The sequence below is a fragment of the Rattus norvegicus genome, chromosome 18, assembly GCF_036323735.1.
Source record: "Rattus norvegicus strain BN/NHsdMcwi chromosome 18, GRCr8, whole genome shotgun sequence".
In the NCBI taxonomy this organism is placed as follows: Eukaryota; Metazoa; Chordata; class Mammalia; order Rodentia; family Muridae; genus Rattus; species Rattus norvegicus.
This window is the reverse complement of record NC_086036.1, coordinates 61,867,380-61,889,083: the sequence shown is the minus strand read 5'-3', so window position 1 is coordinate 61,889,083 and position 21,704 is coordinate 61,867,380. Positions and strand designations below refer to the sequence as shown.

At 44.4% G+C, this 21,704-nt stretch overlaps 1 protein-coding gene across 2 annotated transcripts in view; it reads left to right on the top strand.

The window, feature by feature from the left end:
• The window catches only part of Ccbe1 (collagen and calcium binding EGF domains 1), a 244,056-nt gene that overhangs the window by 204,793 nt on the left and 17,559 nt on the right, over nt 1-21,704 (top strand). For both annotated transcript variants that reach the window (XM_017601124.3, XM_039097364.2), the window contains exons 3-5: nt 3,638-3,690; nt 12,040-12,174; nt 13,695-13,847. In XM_017601124.3, coding sequence (XP_017456613.1) covers nt 3,638-3,690; nt 12,040-12,174; nt 13,695-13,847 — 341 coding nt within the window. The remainder of the gene's footprint in view (nt 1-3,637; nt 3,691-12,039; nt 12,175-13,694; nt 13,848-21,704) is intronic.

Sequence of the window (21,704 nt, the reverse complement as noted above, 5' to 3'; positions counted from 1 at the left end):
TTTCACAAAGAAAGGAGCACAAGCTCGCTCGATCGAGTGCTTCTGAAGTGAGGTTGCCCCCATAGCTGGCCTCCCTGGGAGAGATGTCACAAGAGGAGCTGAAAGGAGGCCCCACACCCAACCCAACTTCAGAGTCTCTTACAAATATGATTCTGTATGACTTGTAATAAGTTTTACAAAGATTTACAGAGTAGGCACCTTGTAACATTCCTGTATTTTTAGAAGAGATTACTGAAGTATCTCCCCCAAACAGTAATTCACTTGGCAGGCAAGTCATGTGAGTCGAATTGGCCAATATTAAAGTCTTTTTATAGAAAATGGATTTTTGTTCGTGTTCTCTCTCTCTCTCCCCCCTCTCTCTCCCCCTCTCTCTCCCCCTCTCTCTCCCTCTTTCTCCCTCTTTCTCCCTCTTTCTCCTTCTCTCTCCCTTTCTCCTTCTCTCTCCCTCTCCCTCTCCCTCTCCCTCTCCCTCTCCCTCTCCCTCTCCCTCTCCCTCTCCCTCTCCCTCTCCCTCTCCCTCTCCCTCTCTCTCCTTCCCTCCCTCTGCCCCCCTGCCTTTCTACCCTCTCTACTCCCAAGTCCTGAATAAACTCTACTTTATACTATAGCATCATGTGGCTGGGCCCTCAGGGGGAAGGGATGCCTCAGCATGGGCCCACAGAGGCACCATTTTCCCCCACACCTGACTGCACACCCAAACATATCCCTGGTTGGTTTCTCTATCTTTTTATAAAAAACAAGTTGTCCTCTGACCTCCACATATATAATGTGGCACCCATGTATCCACACACATACATATGCACACAGAAGTGAAAGTCACCACAACATTTCCCTTCAAGAGTAAAAATATCACACAGTAATTTTTTAAAAAAAGAAAAAAAATGGATTTTTTTTCAAACAATATATTCTGGTTACGATTTCCTCTCTGCCCACTCCTCCTAGTTCCTACCCACCCCCATCCAGATCTATGCCCTTTCTGTCTCTCTTTATAAAACAAGCAAGCATTTAAAATAATCATAATAAATTAAAATATTATAAATCAAAGCAAACAAATCAGAATAGGACAAAACAACTAAACAAGAAAAGGAAGCAAAGGAAAAAGCACAAGAATTACATAGAGATGTAAATGCACACAGGTTTGCACACTGAAGAGTCCCACAAAAACCCCAAAGCAGAAGCTGTGATGTACATGCAGATAAGCTGTAAGGTTAAAACAAACACCCTGGACAGCATAATGAGGCGAAGAACATCAGTGGAGTTTGTTTTCTGTCAGCCACCTACTGCTGGACATGGAGTCTACCCCTAAGAGTTTGTTTCCCCAGAGAAAACTAATTTTCATTTGCAAGTGGCTATAAATTAGAGATAGCTTTTTGAGTTTGGAGTATGGGCAGGCATCCATTTCTCTTTTCAGCTCTAGAGCCCCACGTGGTTGAGACCCATGCAGGCCCTGTGCAGGCTGCCATGGTCTCCGTGAGTTCCTATGTGCCCCAAGCCCTGCTGTGTCTAGAAAGCCTTGACCCCTCGGTGTCTCCTGTCCCCTTTGGCTCTTATACTTCTCCCACATCCCCTTTCACATGGTTCCTTGAACCCTGAGGGAAAGGATTTGACGGAGACACCCCATATAGAATTGAATGTTTCCAACCCTCTCATTCTCTAGATATTATCTAATTGTAGGCCCTGCGTCTTCAGGAAGAGGCTTCTCTGAGAGGGCTGAGCAAAAGCACAGATCTATGAGTATAGCAGAATGTTGTAGGAGTCATTTTATTGCTTTATTTAGCAGAGGAGTAGTATTTGGTTTTCCCCATATGTTCCTGACCTATGTAGTTTCAGGTTCTTGACCACACAAGTCCCAATAAATACCTACGCCATCTCATGGAGTGGGCATTAAATCAAATATTGGTTGGTTACTCATTATTTTTTTAAAACATATTTATTTATTTTATGTATGTGAGTACGCTGCTGCTGTCTTCAGACACACCAGGAGAGGGCATCAGACCTCATTACAGATGGTCGTGAGCCACCGTATGGTTGCTGGGAATTGAATTCAGGTCCTCTGGAAGAACAGTCAGTGCTCTTAACCGCTAAGCCATTGCTTCAGCCCCCAATATTTTTAGCACATATATTGTAGGAGGTCACTATTGTATAACGATGGTTTTGTAGCTGTGTTAATGGCGACCTTTCTCCTTGGGTAGCATGCAGAGTGCCTTTCAGTACCATGAACATTATTAGTCAATGGAGGTGAAAGTTCTAGGAAGGTAGCAGTGGGACTTGTCTGTGTTGGATGAGTTCTGTAGATGTTGTCTTCGGTATTAGGGCCTTGCTGTCTGTGGAGAGCAACTGATAGCTTTGGCAATAGCCTGGGTTGTTTGGAGGTCTCCAAGGTCTTCTCTAACCAAGAGTTTCATTTGGTGAAGAGAGATGTGCAGTTGGGGATTAGTCTCTCCCAATATTTGGGGATATCATCCAAATTAAAAAAAAATAAGTCAATGAGCTACTCGGAAAATCCCAGGCCCACCAGGACAAGTACCATGGGTCCCATTTAGACAGTTGGCAAGAGAGGGAAGTGGTGTTGAAGGGCGAAACTCCTCCCACTGCTGATAGCATTTGTTTTCTTCTATCTGAAATCTATCTTTGTGTCTCAGAGCTGAATCACCAAGGCAGTGGCATAAGTTGACCATTAAGTATTTCTACTACAGTTCTATTTTAATATTTAGAGAAGTTTTATAGTTTTATAATTTCAATTTTGTAGTAGTGGTAGTAGTAGTAGTAGTAGTAACAGTAACAGTAGTAGTAGTAGTAGTAGTAGTAGTAGTTGTAGTAGTTGTAGTTGTAGTAGTAGTAGTAGTAGTAGTTGTAGTTGTACTATTTTTAGAGAGTAGAAATGGGGCACATAATATATCACACATGTAGAGATCAAAAGACAACTTTCAGGAGTCAGCTCTCTCCTTCCACACTGGGACTCAGGAATTGAACTCAGATCATCAGGCTTGTGTGTCAAATACTGTAACCCACTGAGTCATCTGGCCAGCCTTAGACTTTCCCATCATAAGAGTTTCTCTTTCTTTGCTAAAATTTTTTAATCGATTACAAGTGTATTTTCCTTTATGTCTTTGAACCATAAAGAAGGAGCTACTTTGAGGTCTGACTGTTCTGACATCTGGGAGTTGAGTCTCTGATGGTCTCTTCGGGGGAGGGAGGGGTCCCATTTGTACAAGCATCTATTAGCAACTCTTCGTCTTGTCGTCATTTGGAACGCAGATGCTTTCCTTGAGCAGACATCTTACTTGATTAGATGGAAAGTGGAAAAGTGGCTGTGATAGGTGATACCTCAGGATTCATCTAATCTCATCTGTGGTCCTTCCGTTATACATTAAAACTATACTGTCCTCCAGAGGCAATTAATCTACATTGTAGGACCCAGAGGGTTGGTTTTATATATTATGTGGTAGATCCTGGTATTTGGAAGATGTGGTCATCTGATTTTAATATTTTTCTTTTTAACCTCAGACTATATTAAAAATCCTCCACCTCTATATCTTTTCTTGAGCACGTTATTTTATCTAATATCGGTAACTATAAATAACCTTATTTACAATCTAACGTCACATCTAAGATGCTTTTCTGTTTTGTCTCTTAGGAAAAAATGCTGCAAAGGATATAAATTTGTCCTTGGACAGTGTATTCCAGAAGGTATGTAATTTAATAGATGATTTCATCTTCCCTTTGCATGACTAATTACTGGAGCCTACAAAGTTTGTGTGCATCTGGGATGTGTTAGCTCTGTGTACATTATGTGCGCCTCGTTATGGATGTAACCGTAACTCTCCTTTCCGATGATTGGATTCTTTGTGGTGTGCTTCGTGTGAGTCACTGACGTGCTTAGATTTTGGGTCCATGCTTAGCAAGCTGTAAACTCTTCTCTGGCATTACATGCACTAGCTGTAACATGTTCCTCTTCCTGAACTCTCTACCTGCTCTTGTGCATGAAACTTCCACCTCTTTAGATGATTTCTGATAATGCCAACCAAATACGCAGCCCAGCCTTAAAATTAGAAAGGTGGTAGGCATGGACTGATCCTCTGGCCACACTTCAGAGTGAAAGGACAACAGGTGGATCACACTGAACACTATTTGAGCAGGTTTTAACTATGTTTTTGTGTGCTACTTAATAGAACTCGGGCAAATTACTTTCTAAGCCTTGGATTTTACAGTCAGGTTTTACTATCAAGTCATACAAGCATTTGAAGAATTTTGCCATATCCAAAGGACTTAAGCCAGGGGCTGATTATTATAAAGTACTTGATGAGTGGTGGTTACTGCTGCCGTTATTAGAAACATCATGGGTACCACAAAGACATCACTATAGAGACGTTCACAGCAGACACAACACAGAGCATCAGTGGACAGAGGCAGGCTTAGGATAGAAGACTTGATCCAGGTCATCAATCAAGGAAAGCTGCCAAGGGCGTAAGTAGGAGGGGAGTACTGCAAAATATTCCAGACAAGGTATTGACATGGAAAACTGAAGAGCAAGGGGTTCATGTTCTTGTGCTGAGGTGGGGACAGGGAGTAAGGTATATGAAATAGCTTTCTTCACTGTTATTCTAGAAGCTGCATCTCTTTTAGAGCAGTGGTTCTCAACCTTCCTACTGCTGCAACCCTTTAATATAGTTCCTCAAGTTGTAGTGACTCCCAACCCTAAAATTTCTTTTGTTAGCTACTTCATAATTGCAATTTTGCTACTGTTACTAATTACATGTAAATATCTGATAGGAGTTGGTCAACCCCCAGAGGGGTTGTGACCCACAGGTTGAGAACCACTGCTCTAGAAGCCTGGAAATCCAGACAAGCTAATTCTGTTGCATCATCTCATGGAACAAAATGCCTCCATCATCTTGAATTAGTTGACTCTCTCTGTTTACTGCTGTCTTTTACAGAAGGATGAAAGTCATACCCATGGGGAAGCAGTTAGAGGGGTAGATCCACACGTTATTTCTCATGTCTTTGGTCTCTCTGAGCTGAGGAGCTCTGTCCTGGTCGGTTCTGTGGATGAGAGCCAGGTGGAAGGAAAAACCAGAGTCAGAAGAGTTCTATCAGACCTCAGCTCTTCTTGACCACCGGCTGTACCATTAAGTTGCAGCTTGGCAAATGGCAAAGGAAATTAGGTTAAGGCCTGTCAACTTAAGATCGTAAATAAAGATTATGGATTAATCTAATTAAAAACATATGGATACTATATAGGCAGCATTCCTTTAAATGGTAGGCATTGAAGTTTCAAATGCCTTGGCCAAAATCTAGCCTCCCTCACCTTAAAGACAACAGCACCCTTGATAGGTAACACCAAGAACAGCAAGTGTATTGCCAGGGAAAATAGGCCCAATACTGTTGTGTGTAACTAACTCCTTGTTCTATTGCTTCCCACCAGAATAACTTTTAACATCTACTTATTTTAATCTACAGGAATATAGTGGTAGTTATTTGTTTCCTTTATTAATGATGTCTTTGTAAAGAGGTTTCTATCACTCAAGAATAAAAAGAAAGAACCAAGGCTGATGGCATAGCCTGGTGCCCCAGCACTTGGGAGACAATGGCAGGAGGATCAAGAGGTCAAAGGTCAGGGGCTGGAGAGGTGGGTCAGCAGTTAAAAGCGTGGACTGCTTTTTCTGGGCACTGGAATTTTATTGCAAACAACCACACCAGACAGCTCTTAACCACCAGTCACTCCAGCTCCAGGGGATCTAATGTCCCTCTTTGGCCCCCGGTGGGCACCTGAATTCATATGCACATTCCCCATGCAGACACATATGCAGTTGCAGAATTAGAAAACAAATGAAATTGAATCTTCTGTTTTGAAAAGTTCCAGGCAAACCTGGGCGGTAGAGTGGGTTCCAAGATAGTCTATATGACAAAGAGAGACCACGACTCAAAAACGGAAGGAGAACTGCTAAGGGAGGCAAAGTACACAGACAGGACTTCAGATTAGACACAGAGCTAACCAGTGGTATGTGTGGATGGACAGACAGAGAGAGACAGAGACAGAGAGAAAGCAATTGTAATTAAGTTGTGTCCTATAAGACTGACTCTTGAGCATGTGGAGATACAAGCCTAAATGTTGAGTGAGAGCCACCTACTTCATGTTATGGTTCAAATCCAAAGACAAGTTATTAGCAGCATCCCTCTTCAATGAGGTTAGCCAGCCTTCCAACCACTGAGCAAGACTGACCCTAACCATGGAGCATGATCTGATTTATTCAAAGTTGACTAAGTTTATATGTTAAACCTCATCCTAAAAATACACAGAGAATGAACTGGACTTGGAGGTCATGGGCAAAAGGGCTGCCTCAAGGCACCTGGGCTAGAGACTGAATTCCTGAGCTACAGGGTACGACCCTATCTCAAAGGCAAAACAGCCCCCACAGAAACATCTTAGAATAAATATTTGACTGGGTATTTGGATATCTGATATTCAAGTACCAAGGCCATGACACATGGCACAATGATACTGTGCAAAAGCAGCCTAAAACAAGTCCCCAAGGAGGCTACAAAGTGATGCTAAAATGTCTCCTTTGATATTTAGAATATAAACAATATGGTGATAAAATTAGTGCTATGATGTGAAGTTAACCCATCTTATGAGCCACAATATGGAAGGGATAAAGTTGGCAGCACATAGATGCCTAAGGTTATTCTTGAAAGAAGAAATGAATACCCAGAAAAACCAGAAAAACCAAAATTTCATTATTGGCTCCATGGTCATACTTCCCTCTGCCTTTCATTCCAACTGCTAAGCCTAATAAACTCCTCACCTCACCAAGGGTGCCTCACCCTACATGGGCAAGGTGCTCCCAATCCTCATTCCTAAAGCTTCTAAAGTATTGCTCTTACCTGAATCAACATAGTTTTCTGTTGGCTTTAGTCTCTGGTCACAGTCTTGATAACACTATGAGATAACCAAGGGCCCTTATTGTCCACACACATTCATTTAGCTTATGCAGAATAGCAGAGCAATTTCCGCCTCGTGTTTAGAGTCAGTTGTCTGTGGATACAGTGACTTCTTTCTTTGGCTGGGACACAGGCACGAGGAAGCCAGTGCCCCAGCAGGGAATCAGTGGAATCTCTCTTCCTTTTCTTACAAAGGGCATGTTCCACTTGGAGTTGAGGTAGCTAGACTGGCAGAGCATGAAGCCACAGAAACGCAAGCTCTAAGACCACAGAGAGAATGCTCCAGGCGAATAGATGGGCAAGTATTCAGTAAACGCAGCCGACTGTGTTAGTGCAGCAACTCTCTTTCTGTGTATTCCTAGGATGAGATTAACCTTTGAGTCAGTCAAATTTGAATAAAGTAGATTATATTCTTGGTGCAGGTCTGCTTCCTATAGGAAGGCTTAATCTCCTTTAATGAAGGGAAAATACCACCAGCTCGCGGAGAACTGCATACTGGACATTGATTTAGAATACATACATTCTCTTGAAGGACTTTCCACCAAAGCAAATATTTGGGTACTGTGGCTCTGCCAAGCTTACTTCCAAATTAACCATCCCATAGATAACAAAAAGAGGCGAGAATTTCTAAGCAAACCCGCTGATGATGGAAAATAAACGTATTAAGCTGCTTCCTATTTGGAAAATGGGAAGTCCGGGACAGTGAGCTGCAGCACGCCTATAAGCGATTTAATCTGGCCACCTTACTCTGGAAATGGAGTTTTGTTGAAGCCCGGATCTAGTCATTCTCGTAAGCACTGCCTGTGGCCTCTTTACACGGCCACAGTAAGGCTGAGCGGCTACAATAGAAGACTGCAAACCCAAGGTCTGACCCTTCCCAGAAAATGCTTGTTGACTCCTAGTCTAAGTGATATCACAGTGATTGGGCAGATTCATCCCGGCTAAGCAGTTATGAGTTGAGCATCAGCTGGAGAGGGAACCACGCTGTTTATTGCAGGACACATCATCCCTGACAGGTAGCCAAACAGTAGTAAGAACTAAAAGCAAGAAGCCAGAAAAGTAGGGATAACTGTACCCAGTCAGACACTGTCCCTCAAGTGGCATTTAATCTCACTGTGAGATCACTGTCATGTGAGGGTGTGTGGTTTTCTTATCAGTATTTTACGAAAGAGGAGATGAGAACTTCTAGACCTCAAGATCAAGCTGGGGAAAGTGACACAGTGCTTGTCACTGAGGCTGGGATGGAAAATCAATCCTAAGCTAAGGCTAGCCTAGGCTACATAACACAACAAGACCCTATCGTAAAACAACAAAAGCCATAAGAAAACTCTGTAAGTGTTCAAGTCAGGCATGTGAGGGAAGGTGGCAGAACGTCTCAGTGAAAGAGAAGAGCATTGTGGGCGTTGGTGAGTCAGACTAGGCTATGATCAGGGCCAAGAAAGACGTGGCATTGCCAATGTCACTTGCAAGCTGTTTAGAATATCAACTGTACGGCACTGAGGTAAATCTGAAAGAGCTGGCTGGACTTAATTGGAGGTGAAAACTTGTGTGACAGTAAGAGTTATGACTGTAACCCAGGACAAAGCAAAAGTAAGAATGTCTAAGCCATGATGGTGCACACCTTTAATCTCAGGACTCAGGAGGCAGAGGCAGGCAGATCTCTGTGAGTTTGAGGCTAGCCTGATCTACAAAGTGAGTCCCAGGACATCCAGGGTCACACAGAGAAACCCCATCTTTAAAAAAACAAAATCAGCCAAACAAACAAAAACTCATAAATGACCCTGGAGTTTGGAAGTCTCGCGGGCTATAATGTCAGACCCCAGATGCAAAACTGAACAATGGTTTAGTCCTGATGAGTGCAAGCTGAGCATCTCTCTTCTGAAATGCTGGGAGTCAGAGATTTTGGACTAGGAAGTATTTGCCCAGCCTTGCTTTTTGAGCATCCCTAATGTGGAAATCTGAAAGGCTCCAAAAACATCATGCCCCTCAGAATCGAGTGTTCAAATTAGGAATACTTTACATACATAAAAAGCGTGGATTAGTTGAGCAAGGGTTGATCAGCACAAAGCTCAGCCTTCTTGAGGATGGCCCAGCAGTGTTACATACAGCGGATTTAAAGGTGAAGAATTATGCTTAAGCTGTTTACACCAGAGACTCTGGGGCTGAATTAGAATAATGCCAAGAGAAACAGAGCTGAGACGATAGAAAGGAGATAAAATTTAAAGATAGGAGCTTCGTGACTGAAAGTGGGTGGGCCCAGTGAAAACAAGCGTCAAACAGAAAGGGCTGAATAAGTTCATTACCTTTGCTCCCCTCAGAAACCTACAAAGTGGGAAAGACACAAATACACAAGATCAAAAGGAACGGAAGAGCAGACATCAGCAACAAAACGTTAGAAGCTAGAGAACAGACCTCGGGGTAGGAAAAAAAAACTTAGCAAGATGGGGAAAATGAAGCCTTAACCAGCACCAGGAAAAGCTAGGGACAACTGACTTCATAGCAAAACAGATAGTTAATCTCAAGATCATTACAAAAGCCAGAAGAACAAGCCAGTGAGCAGTACTCCATGGTCACTGCATCGGCTCTGTCCCTGCCCTGCCTGAGTTTCTACTCTGACTTCTCTGTGATATGAAACTATAACATGAAATAAACCCTTTCCTACCAAAAAAGTAAGCAAAACAGAAGGGGCCAAGGGGAACTCGGTTGATGACATACATACGGTACAACCACAAGAACCTGTGTTCGGATTCCCAGTGCTCACATTAAAATGCCCAGGGATCTATGTGTAACTGCAGAATTTTTAGAGACAGAGGTAAATGGAATCCTGGGACTCATTGAACAGCAAGTCTTCCAGATTTGGGGAGCCTCCAGTTTCAGTGAGAGACCCTCTTTCAATAAGTGAGGGAGAGCACGCCCAAGAAAAACATCCAACATTGACCACTGACCCCCACTCACATGTACATGAAAACACAAAAACAGAAAGAAACGAATTAGCTAACTGTTAAAGAGGTTGCCCTCCCAGATCTTGTTCTGTATCAGACAGACAGAACACTGACCCTGACATGAGGCCGAGATAGTTCTGAGAAGGTGAAGCACCGGCTTCCAAAACAGTCAGATGACAGCAAAAGCCCAGAACTTAAAACAGGGGCATTCAACTCATGTTCAAGCCTTGCCCGTTCAAACACCAAGCCTGGGTCTCTGTTCATTTGAGATCTAGTGACTTAATCTCGGGCAAATATTTGGGAGTATTACATGGTATTACATGACATCAATAGTAGCCATGACTAAGACAGTATCTCTGGATGGATCCTAGACCTCTGGGGCACTAGACAGCAAGGACTGTTGCTCTGAACTCAGAGAACGTGACCCATGGATCTTGAACCCATACTTTGGGGGATGGCTGTTGCTGCTGACTACCGAAATAAAAATGTCCACAGACCCAAGATAAAACATAGCCCAGATAAAAGAAGGTGACACAGGTTTGAAACCAATAGCAACCCAGAAACATAGGGTTATCTTAGTTCTGGAAAACCCAAAAACAGAGTTATCTAGGGCTATCTTAATTCCGGGGGAGTAAAACAGGGTCCCCAAAAGATAAACAGTCAGAGTTTATGCCTAAACTCAGCAGAGAACAGCTTTCAGATCGCCAGTGTTTTACAAACAGGAACATCTCATTCAACTAAGATTCCTAAGAAATCGCTGACAAGATGGAGAGAGTGAGAAGTGTGTTGTTCAAGGAGTGCACGGAGATGATAAAGAAGCTAAACACACCTCTTGCGTGACTGGAAATCAACAGGGAGTGCTTTAAGGAAAGATGTGAGCTGGCCATTGCAGGTGCAGAGGTGAATGTGAGAAGTATGACTCACTGGATGAGGGCAGAAGTGACACCCTGGGGAAGCAGGAATAGAAGGGGGCACTGGCACAGTTGCTTCTCACAGCAAGCCTTGCTGGGTACCACAGTTGGCACTAGTTCTTCAGGCAGGCCATCTTGTCTTTCCTCCTCTCTGTGGTTGCTACCCAATGACGGTAACCACTGGTTGGAAAGGATGACTCACCAGCCATCCTGAGACCTTGCTCTCAAGCCAAAGGAACCTAGAATTTCATTGAGAAAATTCTATATAACCACAGTTTGCAAGGCCAGCCATTCTCTATGCGGGCAGAGCAGACCTGGACTTTCACCTGTGGGAAGGAATGCTCAGAAAGGGCAACTTGAGGTCACCATGAGACTGACGTGTCACGCTAACTCAGCCTATATCAAGAGATGACAAGCCCACCTGTTTGGCTTCATATATACCAGAGCAGAGCTGAGTAGAGCAGAGCCAGGCTCTCTCTGTATCCAAGGAGACTGCATCTGTCAGCACATGAGGCGAGCAGAGGTGATTAATGAGATACTGAGTCTTGGCTGGGAGCAAATGCTGAGCCCGAGCTACTGACTTAGAGCCAAAGGCCCTTCAAGAGATGCATTAAACACCAGTTCATCAGTTCCCAGAGGAGCATATACCCTAGTTCCTTGGGTAATAGAGAACTACTCGAATTTACACAGGCTGCAGGCTGGTAAGACATTTATAGCCACTCAAATGTGTCCAAGTCCTTTTCTCAGAGTGCAGGACCAACCCTCCTGGGAGTACCCTGTAACACTTGCTTGTTCAAACACAGGCTCTGAGAAGTCTCCACAGCTCAGAAGTATCCGTGCTACTTCTCAGAGCCTGCCTGACCCCAAGCCCTTCCTCTCACAGCAACCGTCACCAGCCCTGGCCTGTCTTTACACTCTTCCGGAAGGAGTACACGATCTGTAACATGTGAAGGAAAAGACAAAGCAGGTCTCATGGATGCTGCAGCACACGGATGCTGTGGTACCAGGCCACACTCTGGATAGGGATAAAAACAGGAGGCTGAGGAGGTGACTTGGGAAAGAAAATTCTAGTAACAGTCACTGTTAGTCAGGGAGAGGCCGTGCATTAAATCATCCGTTGTGGCACCAGTCACACCTCACATTTTAACCCGTACCAAAGAGCAGCCCTCAAAAGTCTGTTCCAGGCTACAGCTCGGTCACCCACCTCACGCTGAGATTGATGTGAATCCACTCTTCTCTTCCAGATTATGACATTTGTGCCCAAGCTCCCTGTGAACAGCAATGCACGGATAACTTCGGCCGTGTGCTGTGCACGTGCTATCCAGGATACCGATATGACCGAGAGAGGCACCAAAAGCGGGAGAAGCCATACTGCCTGGGTGCGTAGGAAATGAGTGCGTTTCCAGCTCCCAGGGACATGCTGGGTCCTGGTAGTTCTTGTTTTTTTTTTGTTGTTGTTGTTTGTTTTTTTGTTTGTTTGTTTGTTTGTTTGTTTTTTTCTTTTTGGTGAATTTGTGGCAGCTGTAGGACCAGTTCAGAGGAGCCACTCCAATGTGTGATTCTTCCCCTGAAGTCCTTGTACTTGCGGGATGGAGTGTTGTTTGGTTTTAGCCTGTGGGTCACCCAATGGCTTTCTTTTAGCATGTTTATCAAAACATATTGTTTACAAGGATGCCTCTGGGAGTTAGAGCTAGAGGGACACGGGAGAGAGAACAGCTGGAGAAGAGGGACAATGTCCTGCATAACCTAGAATGCTGTAAGACAGAAGAATGAGAGATCAGAAGCCAAGAATCGATCCAACACTTGGGACACAGGCAGGCAGATCCCTAGTTCAAGGCCAGCCTAGTCTACATATTGAGTTCAAGGACAACCAGGTTTACATAGAGAGTTCTTGATACCAAAGAATAAAACAAAATACATCAGAAACATAAAACCACAGGTAAAAGGGATAGGGAGTCCCAGGGACGCGTCCATGTGGCTTCAGCTGGGACCTCCAGCCTCTAGGTGACAGTATGTACTGCCAGGGGAACGCCCATATTGCCATGCTCTCCCTGGCCCCCTCAGCTCCTGTCAGCGTAAGGTCTTTGGCAACTTGACTAGGGAGCATTTGGGAAGCTGTCATCTGCCTGCAGCTCAGGGCTGGGTTCTGCGTCCCTCGTGTGTGGAGTGTGAGGTCAAGTCAGTTTTCCTCCACACTAACCAGGTCAGGTGTCTTCACCCAGTGGTCAGGAAACAGAGCACAGTATTCTCATTTTTACTGTGGTGAGAAACATTTTTGTTCCCACCCCACTGAGGGACAAAGTCCATGCTGACTCTATTGTGGTCCCTTGTTTGATGATCTCATGGCTCGTTTCCACAACTCACCAGGGGTCAGCTTGGGTCAGTACGCAGCAGTGACTGCCTGGAGAAACCTCTCTCCATGAGGCCCATCTGACTATTTACTTTTGTTAGAAGTAGCTTTTTCCAGTTACTGTCATGACTCTTAACTGAGAAGAGGCCATTCCTAAGTGACCTCTGGGTCACCGTCGCGCTGTTTGGAACTTCCCATTACAAAGAGGGGACTAAAACCTCAGCCGCCAAGCTTCCTGTGAGAAATCAGCCATGTTGCTGGTCCATCTTCCACAGAACCCTGGGGAATGCTTAGGGCTGGCATACTCCGCAGGTGAGTGAGTCTCGGAGACACCAAGTCACATGACAGACAGGAGCTCCACCACTCTAGGTCTATAATGACAGTCACATAGCCCGAAGGGAAGTTTTCATGTACGGCTCACATTCCCAGCACTGGACTTTATCCACACTTCTCTGGTCCAGATCTAGAAGTTTCTCTTGTTCCAGTAGAGGGTCCAGGGTAATGTTGGATGCTGTGTTGAAATTATTCTATGCATTTGGTTCAAACCAGATATCGATGAGTGTGCCACCGGCAACACCACTCTGTGTGCACATACCTGCGTCAACACCATGGGCAGCTACCACTGTGAGTGTCGGGAGGGCTACATCCTTGAGGACGATGGGAGGACCTGCACGAGGGGAGACAAATACCCCAATGACACTGGTGAGCAGGACAAGCATAATACCTCGAACTGTGTGCATGCTTCTATTAGATATTATAGAGAATGCCAGTTTAGGAATTATTTATATAGATAAAATTATGTCTTATGCATTTCTATAATTTTATAGTCTATAAATGTAGCTTATATTTAGAAGGCATATTATATACTTATATGTATAGCGATATTTCATATATCTTATGATATATGTGTTATATATAATATATTGTTATATGTAAAATACAATTAGGTATAATCTATAATTCATATTATATAATTATATTATACATGGTAAATGTTATTTTTAATGTTGTATGTGTATTATTTATCTAATTTTATACATTTATATGTAGTGCATATTATGTATAACATATAAATTATAAGTACTTGGAAGTCCAACACTCCTTTTGGAACTCTGTGTGGGATGGGGCACTGACAAGCAGGACCTAGGTGCAAACCGAAGACCAAACTCATTCTACAGAGAGCTGATGGGAACAGGGCCTATGTCAGCTGTTGTAAGCTGGAATATGCTGGTGGGGGGAGGGGGGCGGTGTGGCATAGGCTGGAGGAAGGTGGCATGGGAGAAATCAGTAGCACTTGGCTGTGTGTTTCCAGGAATCTAAAATGAGCAGGGAAGAAGTCAGATTACTATGTTCTCTCAAAGAAAACGTGCTGAAATATGTATTTGCATAATTTACACACATGGCCCTGGTCTATTTCAGCACAAGTCAAAATGCAGTCTATACCATGTGCCCATGTGGGAACGAGTTGTTTGGTTCATGATCATAAACACAGAAAACAAGAGGGCATATAAATTTCTACAGCAATTTGAGAGAGCACATTTATTTAAATTCCAAATGTTATACTTGCATTTCACATACGATCTGTCAAATAACTCATTTTGGATCAGTCCACAGTCAACTACAAGATGTCTATCAGCTGGGGCTTAGGCATGGCACGGTGAGGCTGCTGGACATCAACACTGAAGCGGGATTCAGCCAAGGTGGCTGGTCACTGGAGCCTAGGATCAGCCTATGTGTGGGTTACTTCTTTGAGTCTGAAGGAAATAAAAAAGAATAAAGCAAATGAGGAAGAAAGAGAAAGGGAAGAAGGAAAAGAAGTCCCAGGTTGATGGGAAAATTCTTATGACATTCACTTGCAAAGTAATTCTGATACCTCTGCCAAGTGCCAAGCTCGTCATAAAAAATGAGAATTTTTGCCTTTGGAGACCAATGATAATCACCTTCCAGCTGCAACGAACTTTGAGGCAAAATCATCTTTGCTACCAGTGTTGGCCAGACACGTTCCCTACAGAGACGTCCTTAGCCATTTAGAGGACCAGAAGTTGAGTTCTATGCCATTATGAGCATGCATGTTTGCACATGTAGGCACACACACAAGCATGAGCACATGCGTGAGCACACACATACTCTCTCTCTCTCTCTCTCTCAGTTAAGGGAAGTTAGAGGGCCTGAGCTTCTCTCTCTCTCTCTCTCTCTCTCTCTCTCTCTCTCTCTCTCTCTCACAGTCAAGGGAAGATAGAGGGCCTGAGCCATCCCTGGGAAGGGAGGAGGCTCCTGGGGCAAATCACGTGTACAAAGATGTGCAGGGAGTTGAGAAAACCAGAAACATCTGGACACTCACAAGATGGAGCCTCAGCTTCAAAAAGGGCCAGGAGGCAGCAGACAGCTGGAGACCAGCTGTCTCATAAGGAACAACTACAAAGGCAGATTCTGAAGGGCAGCTAGGTTGAGTCACGGAGAAGCCACCATGTGCAAAACGTAAATGCAAAATAGCTCCTTAGAGCCAGTTAGAGCAGGGCATTTAGGGATCCTGTGCATGAGGTAGTGGGACCCCTTCTCAACTCCGAAGCATGTGGAGCCTACCCATTGAGAGGGCACCACAGATCAAGGGACAGCACTCTTTGAGGAACAATGTTTAATTGAGAAAATAACTTAGAGACCATTTTTTTAATTCAAAAGTCACTGCAGTTTTGCTCCATCAACAAAGAAGAGGATGAGAGCGACCCAGGAGATGTGTGGCATATCTCGGGGAGGTGTGGTGTATCTCTTAGGTTATGTCCTTGATTGAAACGAAGGTGTTCAATGACACTGGGTGCCTCCTTCTAGCAAACCATGAATATGTAGGGCTGGGAGAAACAGTCATATAGGCAATCACTTTTTCTTTGTAGAAATAGCTTTCCAGCTGCCTGGACACAGTTGGCTGTGGTTTGCCTGAGTTGCTATAGTGAACAGTCTTTTTTTTTTTAAATGGGCAGGACAGAGCCTGGAGAAGCCCAAAGCAGAGTAAACCCACCAGAACAGCAAACATGTGTTTCTGAGTGTCAAGCCAGATACCCATAACACAGAGCTGGCCTTTAGCACAAGAAGCGCCTGGCTGGTAAGGCAAAATGGTCTCCAAGGACAGAGACAGTAAAAGCAAGAAGAAGAAATACCAGTTGGAAGTTCCAGAGGCCTCTATAGGGTTTGCTAGTCTAAGTTCATTTGTTCTCTGGTCTCCAGAAATCTCCATCCCTTGCAGTAATCCCTAGCTTCCCCACACAAAATTTCTCTTCAGTCCTCAGGGCTCGAGCCCCTATGGTCCATCAGCTCACTGACAGGAATTGCTTCAGTGAGAAGCACTAACCTGTGCTCCACCTTCAGAAAGATGGCTTAGCAAAGGCGAGAGAAGGAGAGGCCGAGAGGCCCCCGTTGCATCTTTTTTGTTTTGATTTTCACTTTTGAGATTTTTCGTGAGAATTTCATAGTTTCATCAACTCTGCACTTTGGCCCATTGTGGTTCTTGATCACCATCTACTGCAAACAGAAGGTTCTTTCTGATAAGAGCTGAGAGATGCCTTAATCTATGGGCCTAATGATAAGTCACTGGGAGGTGGCTCAAGCCTATGTCTGTGTAACAGAAGAATTGTAGTAAATCCTCTCCTAGGCTCCATGCTGTTAGTTCTTGGCCAGGTAATGGTAGTATTGCTTTCACCTCATGGAGCAGGCCTCAAGTCCAATCAAGAAAAGGTTGTCTCCCTCTCTGGCCCACTCATAGGCTCACACCCAGTAAGCTTTGATGTAGAGCCCAGGACATCTTGTCTAGGGACAGTACTGCCCACTGTGGGCTAGGCCCTCCTACATTAGCTAATATGCGCGTGCGCACGCGCGCGCACACACACACACACACACACACACACACACACACACACACCAACAAGCCAATGGGATCTGGGCAATTCTCAATCCAGGCTTTTGTCTCAGGAAAGTCTAGACTGTGTCAAGCTGACTGACTGGCAGTTAGAGCTAACTAGGACCCTTGAATTTCACCTAATTGCTTAAGCAGCCTTATAAACATCTAACGGGGCTGGAAAGATGGCCTGGTGGGTAAAGTGTGTGCTATACAAGCGTTAGGGCCTGAGTTCAGATCCCCAGCACCCACAGGAAAGACAGGTATAACAGCACACATCTCTGAACCCAGAGCTAAAGGACTGGAGACAGGCAGGTCTGAGGTCTTGTCAAACCAAGCAGTCTAAGTGAAATAGCAAACTCAAGCTCAAAGTTCATTCGAGACCTTGTCTCAAAACATGAGGTGGAGGAGCCGAAGAGTTAGCTTAGTACTAAGAGCTGGGCTTGGGTCCCAGCATCCAGGTCAGGACTCTTAGAATGACCTGTGACTCTAAGTCCAGGTATGGCACTCTCTTCTGGCCTCCTCAGGCACCTGCATGTACATGGGACACATACATATACTCCATTACTCAAATACTCTCCCCCCCCTCTCTCTCTCACAAACACACACACACACACACACACACACACATGTACAGACACACACAGACATACAGACATAGATACACACACACACTCTCTCTCTCACACATACACAGACAGACATAGACACACACACACGCACACATGCACACACACACACACACACACACACACACACACACACATTTGAGCTCTTTTAAATAAGACAAGCTGGAGGAAGACACCAGATATCCACACAGATATGCTTGTGTCACATAGCCACACATACATGCAAAATAATAATTTGTAAAGGGGGCATTAATATTTTTAGTTTATGTTTATTGTATGTGTGGGGTGCTTTCCCTGCATGTATGTTTGTGCACCACATGTGTCAGTGTCCAAGGAGGCCAGGAAAGGGTGTTAGAAACCTGAGACTGGAGTTGCAGATGGTTATGAGCTGCTGTGTGGGTGCTGTAACTAAATCTGGTTCCTCTGGAATAGTGGCCATTGAGCCATCTCTCCAGCCCCAAAGTAATATTTTAAAGATACCATAGGGGATGACGATCTGAAAAAGCACAGATTGGAAACTATCTACGTCACAAACCTGAGCTCTGGGCTAAACTTGATAAGACATGTGGACATTCTCAGACAAAGGTGTTTGCAACAGGTACAGTGGCTGAGGTACAAGGGCCCTGGCCTAGAACAGGTGGAAACAGGGCAGACCTCTTTCATTACATCATATTCTGAGATACTTGGTTCCTCTGATGGTGACCCAGACTGGAAATGTCCTTGTCTTTCATACCTAAAAGCCATTTGGTGATTTTGCCACCAAGCCTGACTGAGACAATAGGGTTAAAGAACCTGCGATGAGTGGTAGATGTTCTCCTGTTTCCCTCTGCCTCTTCCTCCACCATCATCCATAGACAGCAACTCTGTGTGTTTGAAATCAATAAAACACACTAATGAAATGCCGCTGCCAGGTCCTTCGTACTCCCCAGAAATGTGATCCTTACAAAATTACTTGACAATATTTACTTCTAATGTTCAATTTACAGTCTCCACTGAACTCGGCACATATGGGCAGAGGGATTTGATTTGGCTTTGTATTTTACAAAGAAGCATCATTATACTGTGTTTAGGGTGTCCCAATAGAAAATGAGAAGAAGCATTCATACAGATAGGTTTGAGAAAGGACATGTTCGTTGTGCACCCAGGAGGTCCCTATCCTAATTCAACTGCTTGCCCACTGAGTCATCATTGCCTCAATACACCTTGTCCCCTGCCTCTGATGACTCTGGGGACAGAGAGAACAAGGGAAAGGAAGGTCTCTGAAATCATCTGTCTGACAGCCATGATGCCACAGGAAGTTCCTTACTTGGAAAGTTCGAGCAGGTGACCAGGTCAGGGTCAGTGCTCACTGACTGTGTAGTTTGAGACTGGTCTCAGCCAGTTTCCCTCAGTGTCTGAGGACACTATTGATCTCCAGCTCCAGGACCCCTTTACCCTTGGAAAACTTTTCCAAATTGGCTGTGATCCACCTAACAGCACAAGTCCTGCCTGCTGTTTTATATTTCCTTGTCGTCTTTTCTGCACAAGTTCTCAGGCTTGAAAGCACGCCCAGCTCTAACACCTTCTAAGACCATTTCTTATTGTATCTCAAGGATGAGTGATTTCACATCCGAACAAGCAACTCGATAGTAAGACGTGCTCAATGCAAATGGAGCCCTCCAGACATGAGGCGGCTAAGCATTTCCATCTGCTTTGAGCAAATTAGTCAGCCCAGCATTTCATCGCTCTTTTTTTTTTAAATGAAGATAATGATTATTGAGTATAAACATATGACCTAAAATCGCTTCTCCCTGACTGGTATATGTTCTGAGTTTGAGGGAAGCTCTTTAGGGAGAGATATTTTCTCAGGCTTTTCATTGTTCAATGTCTACAAGGGTTAGAGTCGGACAAATTTAGAATGGAAACCCAGGGCCAGTGAGCTGCTCGTCATCGAAGCTTGATGGCTTGAGATTGATTCCGGAACCCATGGAAAGGTGGAAGGAGAGAAGCAACTGCACAAAGTTGTCTGACCTCACATGCACGCACATGCACAGACAGTATAGTAAATTTAAAAACTGAAATAATTGTAGTAGTCATCATCATCATAATCACCATCATCACCATCATCACCATCATCATCACCATCATCATCATCATCATCATCATCATCATCATCATCATCATCATCATCATCATAACATGGAAAGCTAGCATGGGAGGGACGTGACCCCAGGACAGCCTCCACCAATTTGAAAGATCGTATCTTCGGTACGAGATACAAGCCATCTGACATGGCCTTGCAGTGTTTGGCCACTTTGATTTTTATCTTTGAAAACCCAGAGCTGGAGCCGGTTGAGACACAAGGGAGTCTGTGTAGCACAACGGGGGAGACAATGGAGGAAATGCCGGCTCCGTCATGATTAGCTTACTAGTCTTCCATTTTCCAACTGGTGTTTATTTTCTGATAAAGTTACCGTGACCCCGAGTGTCAATCAATCCAGTTCAAAGACTCAGAAACCACCAGGTGTTTCAAATAACTCTCGAGCGCTGATAACGCGTAGATTAGCAAGTTCTTAACACGGGCAGTGTTAAAACATCCTGACACTGTCCCTTACTGCCACCCCCAGGTGGATGGGTGGAGGGAGATTCCAAAGAAGCTTTCAAAGACCCCTCAATGGTTGTGATGTACCAGGACCGAGTTCACGAAACAGCAGAGTCGAGCTATTGAACTAACATACTTTGTTTGCTTGGGACACTTCCCACATGAAGCTTACTCTTGGGTTTTTCCTCAATTTATTTGATAATGTTACCATAGTTACATTTCTAATGCTCTGAGTATTTAACCTCTCATAAAAATTAGACCTCCATGCCCCCGTGTGGTCACTAAGTAGTACTACAGCTTTAAAATCTGAGAAGTCAGCAAAGTTGAGCTCTGGGTATATTTAAGATACACAGTAAGTTTAATAGAGTGGCTTCCCTGAACCTGCCTGACCACATCTGGATGCTCTTAGCAGAAACTCCATTAACGGCCTCCCTTCATGCCTACCCTGCACCCCAAAGGACCAGTTGTGTGGCCCTTTTAATTGTGTGATCTGCACACGGCACTTACCTGTAAAAGAACACTAAGGTTGTATCCGTTCTAACTTTCTATGGTCCATATAATGTCTGTCCAGAGCCAAGTGACAAAGTAGGTTTACTCTGTCGTGCTAATAAACAGTTGTTCAACCACACCAACACTTGGGAAACCTAGCTGAGAATGGGAAAACCAGAAATACAGAGATGGGCTTTTTACTCCTGTATGTGTACCCTCAACTGGTGGCTTGGCCTTACACCAAAGTCAGATGTAAACCGTGAAGCAGAAATGTTCATTTATCTCCCGTTCACAATAACTGCGTCACACAGTGTGTGACTCGACAGAAGAGAGGCGAATGGAAGGGTGGTGTAGTGGTTAGTGTGAACGGTCAACTTGACACTGTGAGTCACCTGAGAAGAATCTCACTGAGGAATGATCCCAACTGAGTTGGTCTATAGGCATATGGGGGAGTATATTGATTATGTTGACTGTTAACTGAAGACCCAACCTAAAAGCGAGGAAGATCATTCTCCAGGTTTGGGACCTGACCAGTACGAAAGAAAAGAATGTGAACTGAGTGCAAAATCATGCACCCATGTCTCTCTGCTCTCGATTGGGCATGACTAGCCACTTCCATTTCCTGCCACCTTGATTACCTCACAGTGACAGGCTATGACCTGACTGGCAGTGGATGAGTGGCTCAAGACAATGGACATCTCCAAGCAGATGATTGAGTTGTGTCCACCATAGTGGACAGTGAATCCTTAACCAGCAGATACACACACAGTAGAGCGTAGAGACTGCCTACAGAAACAGACAGCTTGGCTCTGGATCCTAGTGGGTTTGTAGATGATAGGACAAAGGAATGGTACCCATCTCTCCCGGCTGAGCAATATATCCAAGGGAATGACAATTTGTGTCATCATCTTCAAGCTGTCTTCTCTCCTGCAAACCCATTTTCAGACTCAACGTGTTAGGCCCCACTCAACTGG